At 36.4% G+C, this 13,489-nt stretch overlaps 1 protein-coding gene across 1 annotated transcript; it reads right to left on the reverse strand.

Annotated features, from left to right (window-relative positions):
- Window positions 1-10,793: 10,793 nt before the first annotated feature.
- LOC123812726 (olfactory receptor 6C2-like) lies at window positions 10,794-11,729 on the reverse strand. The gene has a single exon (XM_045829557.1). The coding sequence runs from the start codon at window positions 11,727-11,729 to the stop codon at window positions 10,794-10,796; it is 936 nt and encodes a 311-aa protein (XP_045685513.1).
- Window positions 11,730-13,489: the final 1,760 nt, after the last annotated feature.

Here is a 13,489-nt window from a genome sequence, read left to right on the forward strand (position 1 = left end):
TACTGTAGAATTAGAAATCATATTTATAAAAATGTTAGCTAACAACTTTTTTTTTATTGTTCAAGTACAGTTGTCTCCATTTTCACCCTACCACACTCTCCACCCCAGCCATCCCAGCCTCTCACCCTCAAACCTATCCCCTTTGGCTTTGTCCATGTGTCCTTTGTACATGTTCCTTGATGGCCCTTTCCCCCATTATCCCCTACTATCCTTCTTCCCCCTTCTTTCTGGTTACTGTCAGATTGTTCTTTATTCCAATGTCTCTGGTTGAATTTTGCTTGCTTGTTTGTTTTGTTGGTTAGGTTCCACTTATATGTGAAATCATATGGTATTTGTCTTTCACTGCCAGGCTTATTTCACTTAGCAGAATGCTCTCCAGTTCCATCCATGCTGTCACAAATGGTAGGAGCTTCTTTCTCTCTGGTGCATAGCATTCCATTGTGTAAATGTACCACAGTTTTTATTTATTTATTTATTTTATTATTATTTTATTATTATTTTAATTATTGTTCAAGTACAGTTTTCTGCCTTTTATTCCTATCCCAGCCCACCTCCCAGCCCTCCCCACCACCCTCCTATTTCCACCCTGCCTTGTTTTTGTCCATGTGTCCTTTATACTTGTTCTTGTAAACCCTTTGCAACAGCATGGATGGAACTGGAAAGCATTAGGCTAAGCAAAACAATCCAGGTGGTGAAAGACAAACACCATATGATCTCACCTTTAACAGGAACCTAATCAACAAAATAAACAAACAAACAAAATATAACCAAAGACACTAAAATGGAGAACAGGCTGACAGTGACCACAAGGGAGAGGGGAGGGAATCTGTACCACAGTTTTTTGATCTACTCATTTACTGATGGCACTTAGGTTGCTTCCAGTACTTGGCTATTGCAAATTGTGCTGCTGTGAACATTGGGGTGCATAGGTTCTTTTGAATTTGTATTTCAGGATTCTTAGGGTATAATTCCAGCAGTCAAATTGCTGGATCCAAAGGCAGTTCCATTTTTAGTTTTTTTGAGGAAATTCCATATTGTTTTCCACAGTGGCTTTGCCAGTCTGCATTCCCACCATAAGAGCACTAGGCTTCCCTTTTCTTTATATCCTCCTCAGGACTGGATTGCTCATTTGTTAATGATGGCCATTCTGACTGGTGTGAACTGGTATTGTATTGTGGTTTTAATTTGCACCTCTCTGATGGCTGGTAATATTGATCATTCTTTCATATGCCTATGGGTCTTTTGTATATCCTCCTTGGAGAAATGTCTGCTTGGGGTCTTTGCCCATTATCAGATTGTTTGTCTTCCTAGTATTGAGCCCTATGAATTTTTAAATATATTTTAGAAATCAAACCCTGGTTTGTGGAATTGGCAAGGTGGCAGAGGAGTGAATGGAAGTCACATTAACGTTCTCTCAGGACCAATCTGGAATTACAACTAAATTGTGGGGAAATTGCCCAGAACAAATAACTGAACAATAGTGAGAGAGAAGTCTTATAACCTTGGACAGACAGAAGAATTAGCATCAGCAGAACCTGACAGCACCTGCACAAGAGCATAGAAGATGTGCTAGGTGGAGTGATCCTCACTCAACCAGCTGGAGGGAAGGACCCACCAAAGAATGACCCAATAACAATCAAAACCCAATTACATCCAGAGAACCAACATATATGGTATAAAGGGCATCCTAAGAGCATCAGGTTCAGGAGATCAAGGAGGTTGCATCACTGAATCTCACAGGTTTCCTGCCATGGAAGTTCACACCACAAAGGCAGTGAGTCAAACAGATTAATTAATTTAAGTCAAAACAGATTAAATTAAAAAACAAAACAATAAGAATCTGAAAAATAATGGAAAGACAAAGAAACAACCCCCAATCAAAAGGAAGAGAGGATTCCTGAGAAAGAGTGCTAAATGAAGTAGAGCAAGTAAACTATCAGATATCGAGTTGAAAACAAAGGTTACCAAAAAGCTCAATGAGCTCAGAGCAAATGACCAAAAACTATAGAGAAGCTACAAGGAACACACTGAAAGCTATATCAGCATGAAAGAGGACATAGAAACTATCAACAAGAGTCAAGAGGAAATGAGGAATACAATTTCTGAACTGAAAAGCACAGTAGAAAGAATCAAAACCAGGCTAGATGAAGCAGAGGATTGGATCAGTGGGCTGGAGGACAAGGTAGAAAAAAATTTCCAGAAAGAGCAAGAAAAGGAAAAAAAAACCCTCAAAAAGAACAAAGAGAGGTTAAGGGAAATGCAAGAAAACATGAAATGGAATAATATCTATAATAGGAACACCAGAAGGAGAAGAAGAGGAGCAAGGGATAGAAACCTTGTTTGAAAAAGTAATGATGGAAAACTTCCCTAATTTGATGAGAGAAAAAAATCACACTAGTCCAGGAAGCAGAGAGGGTCCTGATCAAGAGGAACCCAGAGAGGCCCACTGCAAGACACATCACAATTAAAATGGCAAAACTCAAAGACAAAGAATCTTAAAGGCAGCAAGAGAGAAACAGGAAGTAGCATATAAGGGAGTCCTGATAAGACTAGCAGCTGACTTCTCAATGGGAACACTCCAAGCCAGAAGAGAATGGCAAGAAATATTCCAAGTAATGAAAAGGAAAGGCCTGCAATCAAGACTACTCTACCCAGCAAAGCTCACAATGAAAATGGAAGGCCAAATAAGGAGTTTCCCAGACAAAAGAAGGCTCAAAGAATGCACCTCTACCAAACCAACTCTGCAAGATGCTAAAGGGACTGCTTTGAAAAGATGAAGCAAGAGAGGGAAAGGGAGAATGGGAGGGGGAGGGAGAGGGAGAGAGAGAGAGAGGAACATAGGCATGAAGGTGGTAAAATGGCAATGAATAAATACCTATGGATTAAATACTCTATTAAAAGACATAGGGTAGCTGAATGGATAAGAAAACATGACCTGGGGGGTAATGGTGGAAAGAAGGGGGAGGGTCCTCAAGGAACATGTATAAAGGACCCATGGACAAAGGCAAAGTGTGGAAGGATTGAGGGTGGGAGGTGAGGGTGGCTGGGGCAGGGGAAAGTGGTGGTAGGAAAATGGAGACAACTGTAATGGACAATAAAAAATGCAAAAAAAAAAAAAAGAAAGAAAAGGAAAAAGAAAACCCTTGTTCAAGGTTTCATTGGGAAACAAGTTTTCCCATACAGTTGGTTTCCTTTTCATTTTTATGTTTTTGATAGCTATGCAGAAGCTTTTTAATTTGATGTAGTCCAATTTGTTTATTCTTTCCTTTATTTTCCTTGCCCCAGTAGATATATTGACAAAAATACTGCTGCGTAGGATATCTGAAATTTTACTGCCTATGTTTTCCTCTAGGACTTTTATGGTGTCATGGCTTATATTTAAGTCTTTTATCCATCTTGAGTTTATTCTGGTGTATGGTGTAAGTTGGTGATCTACTTTCATTTTGCATGTACCATTCCAGATCTCCCAGCACCGTTTTTTTAAGAAGCTGTTTTTACTCCATTTTATGCTGCTTCCCCCTTAGTCAAATATTAATTGTCCATAGAGACATGGGTTTATTTATGGGCTCTCTATTCTGTATCATTGATCACTATGTCTATTCTTATGCCAGTATTAAACTGTTTTGATTGCCGTGATGAGAACTTTATATATTCTCCAAGTAGGAAGAAGCTATTGTTATCTGGTAAGGAAGAGTGAACCACTTCTTCTTTTCATTCTTGTTTGAAAGGGGGCTGGGAGAATGGTGAAAAGAGGGGAAGGGAGTAGTCAAAGAACATTTATGAACCACTTTAAGTCAGAGAGCACAGGAGAATCTAGGAGTTTAAGGTCTTCAAGCCATCATACAAATGTCTCCATCCTCCTGTGGAAACTCTGGGGATGAGAGTAAATCACATGCTTCCAGAGTTCTTCTACTTTAAGGCCAAGGGAAAAGGAATACTTATACAGTAATTCATCTCAGTTACTGGATGAATGCTGTTCTTGAGGGATTGATATTAGGCATTTATGGCCTGTCCTTCATGGACAGAAACAAGCCCTTGGCTCAGTTGGAAGTCAGGTTGGTGTACATCACAGCACAAAGGGTGAGAAGATATGGACAAGGCACTGCAGCATCCTATGGACTTCATCTACTTATAAATATTGGAGAGTGCATATGTGTTTGTGCATTCAGAATATAATGTAAGCTATAGTGAAACTGTGGCCAGAAATTCTACTGGCTTTTCACCATTCACAAGATTGCTGGCTTTTACACAGCAATCACAAGAAAAAAAATAAAAGGCATCAAAACTGGGAAAGGAGGAAGTAAAACTGTCATTGTTTGCAAATGACTTGATATACAACAGACAGTGTATATAGAAAACATTATAGACTCAACCAAGAAACTACTCAACCTAATAAGTGACTGGCAAAACAGTGGGATACAAAGTCAATATTCACAAATTAAAGGCATTTTTGTATACCAACAATGTAATATCAGGAACAGAAATCAGGAAAAAAATTCCCATTTGCTATAGCAACAAGAAAAATAAAGTACTTAGGAAAAAAACTAACCAAGGAGGTAAAAGACCTGTACTCAGAAGACTACACAACACTGAAGAAGGAAATTAAGGAAGAAGCAAATAAATGGAAGCATATACCATGTTCATGGATTGGAAAATTAGCATCATCAAAATGTCCATACTATCCAAAAACAATTTATAGAATCAATGCAATCCCTATTAAAATACCAATGACATATTTCACAGATATAGAACAAACATTTCACAAATTTATATGGAACCACAAATGACCCTTAATAACCGCAGCAATTTGAGGAAGAACAAAGTAGGAAGGACCACAATACCTGATATCAAACTATACTACAAAGCCACAGTAATCAAAACAGTCTGGTACTGGCATAAGAACAGACACATAAATCAATGGAACAGAGCAGAGAGCCCAGAAATAAACCCAAGTCTTTATGGTCAATTAGTGTTTGACAAAGGGGGAAGGAGTATAAAATGGAGTAAAAATAGCCTCTTCAACAGATGGTGTTCAGAGATCTGGACAGCTACATGCAAAAAAAATGAAACTTGATCACCAGCTTATGCCATACACAAAAATAAACTCAAGGTGGATAAAAGACTTAAATATAAGTCATGACACCATAAAAGTCCTAGAGGAGAACATAGTCAGGAAAATGTCAGATATTCCACACAGCAATATTTTCACTGATATGCCCCTAAAGCAAGACATAAAAGAAAGAATAAACAAATGGGGCTTTATCAAAATAAAAAGCTTCTGTACAGCTAAAGAAAACATCAGGAAAATGAAAAGGAACTGTGTGGGAAATATATTTTCCAATGATACCTCAGCAAGGGTTTGATCTCCAAACTGTATAAAGAATTCACATGACTCCACTCTAGGAAGACAAACAACCCAATTAAAAATGGGCAAAAGACCTTGGCTGGTGTGGCTTAGTGGATTGAGCACCAGCCTGTGAATGAAAAGGTCACCAGTTTGACTACCAGTCAGGGCACATGCCTGGGTTGTGGGCCTGGTCTCCAGTGGGCAGTGTGCTAGAGGCCACCACACACTGATGTTTTTTTCCCTCTCTTCCCCTCTTCCTAAAAATAAATAAATAAAAAATCTTTAAAAAAATGAGCAAAGTGTCTCCCTGAACAGACACTTCTCCAGGGAGGTTATACAGAGCACCCAGAGACATATGAAAAGATGCTCAGCATCACTAGCCATCAGAGAAATGCAAATTAAAACCGCAATGAGATACCACTTCACACCAGTCCGAATAGCCATCATAATCAAATCAATAGACAAATGCTGGCGAGGCTGTGGACAAAAGGGAACCCTAGTGAACTGTTGGTGGGAATGCAGACTGGTGCAGCCACTGTGGAAAACAGTATGGAATTTCCTCAGAAAACTAAAAATGGAACTGTCTTTGACCCAGCAATTCCACTGCTGGGATTATATCCTAAGAATCCTGAAATAGCAATCCAGAGGAACCTCTGCACCCCAATGTTCATAGCAGCAGAATTTACAATAGCCAAGTGCTGGAAACAATCTAAGTGCCTATCAGTAAATGAATGGATCAAAAAACTATGGTACATTTACACAATGGAATACTACACAGCAAACTGAAAGAAAGAGCTCCTACACTTTGCAACAGCATGGATGGAACTGGAGAGCATTATGCTAAGTGAAATAAGCTAGGTGGTGAGGGACAAATACCATATGATCTCAGCTATAAGTGGAACCTAATCAACAAAACAAACAAACAAGCAAAATATAACTAGAGACATTGAAATAAAGAACAAATTGACAGTAACCAGAGGGGAGGTGGGAGAGCGATAACGTGGGAAACAAGGGGAGGGGTTGTCAAGGAACGTGTATAAAGGATACATGGAGAAAACCAAAGAGGGGTAGGATCAAGAGTGGGAGGTGGGGAGGGATGGGGAAGGGCAGAGTTGGGGGGAAATGGAGATAACTGTATTTCAACAACAAAAAGAAATTCAGCTGGCTTTTAATTTATAGCACTTGCAAATTAATTTGAGCAGGAATGCAAATGCCTTCTAAACGACTTTGTCTCAGAAAAATTTTTAGAATCTTTTCCAGAAACTACTGACTTATACTTTATTCTAATATGTATTCTATATTTATATTCTATTTCTTTAAATATATATGTATATTTATAGTGTAAACCTTATTTAAGGAGATGGATAAATTTAAGTCAAAGCAATTGAAATGCTCAGTCTCTTTTTGTATAATTTTCAAATCTCTTTCTCTGGAAATAATGAAAAATTTCTATATTTTGCATATAAATTGCAATTAAACTGATTGGAAAATATTTCCTGAAGGTACTGGTATATTAATTAAAAATAGGACTGGAGAACCCTTGTCTGAAACTTTTTAGGTTTGGGGAAAAGCATGACTTCTATAAGTAGAGCAGTTGAATCACATACCTTAGGTTTAAATAAAGTCTCAACTACCTCCCCAGCCTCAGTTCTTTTATTTTTAAAGGTAAGATGAAACTAATATCTGTCTCTGCAGACATTATGAGTAAAAAAAAATAAGATAATGCCAATGAAGTGCTTAGTCCATGGAAAGGCAGAGAATAAATACATAAAATAGATTACCTATTAATCTCAGAATACTTTTAGTTCTTTTGGACATTTTGAGAAAAACCAAGATGTTAGGTAAAAAAGTTCCTGTAATTAAAAAATGCAAGAGGCCTAGAACCATGCTTGTAGACATAATTATTGTTAGAGCTGAGTGTCCACAGGCCACAGTTCCTGCTCTTTGTGGCCCTACATATCTGTAAGATAGACTCCTTACTCACTCAGAGAAGCTTCCAGCTCCACATGGCTCATGGCAGGTTAGGGGATACCTGTAAGCTTTTGGAAAACTAAAAAATGATAGGAATAGAGTAAAATGATTACTTATAAAAAGCACCACTTTGTTCTAATAGGGAGCTCAGAGATCTGTCAAATTAGGATTTTCAGTAGAGAAGGCCAGTCAAGAAAACATGGACAAAGCCAAAGGCAGGATCGAGGGTGAGAGGCAGGGATGGGTGGGGCAGCAGCAGAGGGGTTGGAACTAAGGGAGAAATGGAGACAACTGTACTTGAACAATAATAAAAAAAATTTCACCCCCCCAAAAAAATAAAAGAAGAAAATATGGGGAGGTTTGGAAAAGGGGCCCAAATTAGTGGAAACATTTTATTCAAGAGAACTGTAGAGCAAAAAAGAGAAGAAATGATAATGGAACTATCAGTGCACTGGCTATCAGAAAATTCTTCTTTTAGAAACAACTCTCTGAGAATGCAGGGCAGCTTTCTTCTCCTCATTGCTTGTCCTATCTAGTTGATTGCAATGTGTCTTGCTGTAGGAAGCAGCAGGGCCCTAATTATTTATAACTCTTTCATTGTAATTACTCATAATTAATTGAATTTTCAACACCCTTTTAAATAAGGTTGATGCTATGCTATTAGACTCATCTTCATTCCAGTCTCTGTTCATTAATATACCATGACAATTTAAGAACATTTTATTTATCCACACCTCTGTTTTTATCTTGACAGTTTATTTTGTTTATTAGATTCCACATATAAGTGAGATCATATAGTATTTGTTTTTCTCTGACTAGCTTATTTCACTTAGCATAATAATCTCCATGTCTATCCATGCTGATATAGAAGGAAAGATTTCTTTCTTTTTTATGGCTGCACAGTATTCCATTGTGTAAATGTGCCATAGATTTTTTGATTCACTCACGTACTGATGGGCACTTGGGGCTGTTTATAGATATTGGCTATTGTAAATAATGGTGCTATGAACATAGAGTACATATATTCTTTCAAATTGGTGGGAGAGGAGACTGAATGAAAGAAGGTGAAGGGATTAGCTAAAGAACATATATGTATAACTCATAGACACAGACAACAGTGTGGTGATGGACATAGGGAAGGGGGAACGCAGTCTGGGTGGAGGTGGGCAAAGGTGGGGAGGATGGGGACATCTGTAATAGTGTCTACAATAAAAATAAAGTAAAAAAGTTAAAGAGTTCATGTTGTGAATAAATTCTATTTCTGTTATTGAAAAAACTAAATTGTGCTGTGCTTATAGTATGTATTCCAACAAAATTAGTGCTATTGTAGCAATGCAAATTTTACAGTAATATATTGTATTACATTGACTGAGGTTTCCATGTATTTTCTTGGTTTGATTTTCTTAATTTCTTTATGAATTCGAGTTTCCTTCAGTTTGTTGTCACTTGCTTGCTTACTTAAGCTACAATTTGGATTTGAGGATCCAATACTTGCTTCAGTTTTTTGGATGTTTTTGCACTACCTGTAATCACACTAATTCATCAAACTCAATTAGCGTATTTGTCTTTTTCTTTATAAATTCTTTTTTAAAAAATTATTTTCTATCCTCAACTGAGGACATTTTTTTTTCATTGCTGTTTAGAGAGAATGGAAGGGAGAGAGGGAGAGAAACAATGATGCAAGAGAGGGAAGCCTGCCGTATGTGCCTGGACTGGGGATTGAACACACAACCTTCCAGTTACAGGATGATGCTCCAACCAACTGAGCTATACCAGCCAGAGCATTGATAATTTCTTTTTTTCTTTTTCCATTGTTCTGATGGCTTTATTGGCTTTCTAAATAGGGAGAGAATGATTTTAATACTTGCTTCAAGGTATAGTACTAAACAACATTTTAAAATTGAATTCATTGGGGTGACATTAGTTCACAAAATCATGAAGATTTCAAGTGTACAACTCAATAAAACATCATCTGCATACAGTATCATGTTCCCAGAGCCCCAAGCAAAGCCTCTTTCTATCCCCAATTATAACCCCTTTGACCATCTCCACCCACCCTACCCCTTTTTTACTCTGCCTGTCACCACACTTTTCTCTGTGTCTATGTGGTTTTTATATATTTGTTTCTTTGTTTAACTCCTTCACCTTCTTTCATCCAGCTGCCAACACCTTCCCCTCTGACAGCAGCCAGTCTGTTCCATGTATCCATGTTCCTTTTTCTATTTTGTACACAAGCTTATTTTCTCCATTAGATTCCACATATAATGAGATCATATGGTATTTGTCTTTCTCTGGCTGGGTTATTTCATGTAGCACAATAATCTCCAGGTCCATCCATGCTGTCACAAAAGGCAAGATTCCCTTATTTTTTTATGGCTGAGTAGTATTCCATTGTGTAAATGTAGCGCAGTGTTTTTACTCACTCATCTACTGATAGGCACTTGGGCTGTTTCCAGATCTTGGCTATTGTAAATAACATAGCAATGTACATAAGGGTGCATATATCCTTTCAAATTAGTGTTTTGGCTTTCTTTGGATATATTCCCAGAAGTGGGATTGCTGGGTCGAAAGGCAGTTCCATTTTTAAATTTTTGAGGATATTCTATACTGTTTTCCACAGTGGCCACACAAGCCTGCATTTCTACCAACAGTGCATGAGGATCACCTTTTGAGGAGAGATTTTATCACTCTCATTTAAGAAACATACTTATGATTTTAATAATTTCAGAATTGTACATAAATTTTGCACAACCTATATATGATTTTTATAAATTGCTATTTTGATTGCTTTCATTTAAATTTTGTCTCATGATTCTTAATAGTGATGATGATTTATTTTTATGGTTTAGGTATACATTTGTTCTATGATATATGCTATATGAGGGCAGAATTATAGTTGCTTTTGATTTATGTTTTATTTTTATTATTTAACCTGAGTGAGATACTGAATAAATGTATCTTTAATGAATTAAGGAACTAGTTGAGAGGCTATGGATAAAATAGTTAAAATTAGCAGTATTGCTTAACTGTTCTATTGTAAATCTAATATATTTTTTAATATTCACATTTTGTTTTTCAAAAATTTTGTATGGTTTACTCTTTTGTAAGGCTGGCTAAAATATGGTATTTTTGTCCCTCATAGGAAACTATTAATGTAATACTAATAACATATATTTTCTAGAAACTTATATAATGTTATTAATCAATGTTATCCCAATAAATTAAAAAAAAACAATGTGATACCACCTCACACCTCTTAGAATGGCTATTATCAATAAGACAAGAAAACAAAAAGGTATTTATTTGCAATAAGTGACCTTATTAAGTAAGGAAATTGCTAAATATGGAACATTTTGAGAAATTTAACTTGAATGGACTTCAGATTAGGGGGAAACAGATTATTTTAGAAACTTAATATTATATGCTTTGGGAAGCTATGTCTTATAAAACTTGATTCATCAACTTTGGCATTCTTTTACTTCTTGGAAGATAAAATGATGCTTTTGATTGAATCATTGAAGGCTTGTTTTACTTGCTTGTTTCTCAAGGTGTAAATGAAGGGGTTCAACAGAGGAGCAATGGAAGTAATCAATACTATTATACCCTTATTAATAGCCACTGATTCCTTTGCTGAAGGTTTGACATAGATGAAGATGCAGCTTCCATAGGTGATGGAAACCACAATCATGTGGGAAGAACAGGTGGAAAAGGCCTTTTTCCTTTGCTGGGCAGAAGGGAATCTTAAAATAGTCTTAATTATGTATAGGTAGGAGAGAACTACACAAAGAAGGGTTGTGATAAAGGTCAACACGGCGCAAACTACAACCATCTGCTCAATGACCTGGGTGTCTGAGCATGAAATCTTCAGGAATGGAGACACATCACAGAGAAAGCTATCAATGATGTTAGAGTCACAGAATTCCAGATTTTGGCTCAAACTGAATGGAGGGAGTATGATTAACAAACCAGCCATCCAACAGCAAAGGATGAGTCTTCTGCAGATTCTGCTGTTCATGATGGTCATGTAGCGCAGGGGTTTGCAGATGGCCACGTAGCGGTCATAGGACATGGTAGCCAGGAGAAAAAATTCAGTAACTCCAAAAAGGTCAGTAAAAAATGCTTGAATGGCACAAGCACAATAGGTAATAGTCTTGTCACCTGTTGATAGGCTATATAAATATCTAGGGATACATGCTGATGTGAATAAGATCTCTAAGAAAGAAAAATTTTGTAGGAAAAAGTACATTGGTGTTTTAAGGTGAGAATCCACAAATGTAAGTGAGATAATAGTCAGGTTCCCACTTATACTCAGTAAATAAGTCAAAAACAGAAAAATTAAAAGCAGACCTTGAAGTTGTGGATCATCTGTTAGTCCCAGTAGAATGAATGTTGTTACTGTATGGTTTCTCATAGCTGACTTCTGAGTTTTGTCCTAAAAGGATGTCAAAGCTCATCAGTGATAAACAATGACAAGTAAACTCAAGCAGGTAACTGGTTCACATAAAATTTATTCTTTAATAATTTGGTGACTGATATTGTTAATACACTGTTGGACTTAGTTTGTAGGTATTCTTATTGTAGTTTTTGAAGAGAAGTTTCTTAGAGATCAACTTAACTGTCCTGAAATCCAATAATTTACTGATTCTGTATCTCTGTTGCACTTTCCCAAATTTATTTAAAAATTTTGTCTATGTTATGGATTGGTTTTATTGACAATACATTGAATTGTCATCAATATTAAATTTTTCTTTTACTCCCATGCCTTCTCTATTTTGAAGATTAAATCTTAAATTTCACTAGCAGTTTCATATCTTTGCTTGTAGCTTGGTTCTTGATGGAGCACAATTACATAACAAATGATTTGGACTTGCTATGGAGGTTCTCTAAAATACACTCATCAATTATAATTTTATGTTCAACTCTTATAAAATAATGTTTTTGTTTCATGTATAAAGAGTGTATATACTTTGGGGTTATATGCCTTAAGGCCCCTAATTTCAAATAAAATCCATAATGATAATTATTTTATCTGTATATCTGTAGTGATCTCTTTTCTGAAATTCAGCGAATGTAGCCACACATACCTCATATTGAACACATGAAAAGTTGGATGTGTGGACTCTGTATCTCTATTCCTTTCTGCCCAACATGTTTCCTTTAATAAAACTAATTGGTTACAGTAGTTGAACTCACACAACATAGAATGTATTGTATAACAACTTCACAGGAAACACCTCTCTGGACCAATCTCACCTCCAATCCTTTTCCTTTTTCTACTCTGTGTTTGTTTAAAATTTCCTGAATTTACCCTGAAGACACTGATTTCTTTTTGCTTCTTACTCTAAGCATTATTTATTTTGGGATGTTTTTAAAAACCTGTTGTTTGTGTTGGGTCCCCCAGCCCTACTTACACACCATTGTCAAACAATTCTTATTTCTGTCATGATACTTATCCTGACATCACAAGTTTGTTGAGATTAGGAACTGCATTTGTTGTTTCCTCAAGAAAATTAACACAACCCAAGCCTGTGGTCAATGCCTAACCAATGATTAGTGATTGAATGACAACATCAATATTTTTCTCCAGACACATACAAAGCTTTCTTCTTTCCATTTGGACTTCTTGATATTGTTTTATCACTGAATTTACTTTTAAAAAATCTAGGCCCATGGCTCTTACATTTTGTGTATATAAAAAATTGTGTGTGTGTTTTTGGCATTGAAGTAGAATGCTGGCTACTGAGTTAAGTCATATCACAAAGCTGCCATGTTCTCTTAATATTAATTATCAAAGATAACTGGTTTCTTTTCCTTGCCTTGTCTGGTGTATAAACAGTATTAAATCTTCACTTTTCTTCCTTGAGATATCTGTCAATAAGATAAGATCAACTTTGCAATACTGTGTTTGAGTCAATCGATCCTAATTTTTTTGTTATCTCAAATTAATTACAAAGCAATAAATTAAATATTTACAGATCTTTATGGCTTGCTATTTTTCATATACTAGTGAATGAAAATGGATTTCCCCAAGAGACCTAATTACATAGTTACAAGAATAGATTCAGTACACTGATTAAAATATTCTCTTCTTACCAGGGTGATTACAGGATCAGTTCCAAGCATTTGCCCAGTTCTCACATTTATGCCAGTATTTCATACAAATGTCATTAA

The sequence above is a fragment of the Phyllostomus hastatus genome, unplaced genomic scaffold (genome assembly GCF_019186645.2).
Source record: "Phyllostomus hastatus isolate PE091 unplaced genomic scaffold, TTU_PhHast_1.1 phas_scaffold_93, whole genome shotgun sequence".
In the NCBI taxonomy this organism is placed as follows: Eukaryota; Metazoa; Chordata; class Mammalia; order Chiroptera; family Phyllostomidae; genus Phyllostomus; species Phyllostomus hastatus.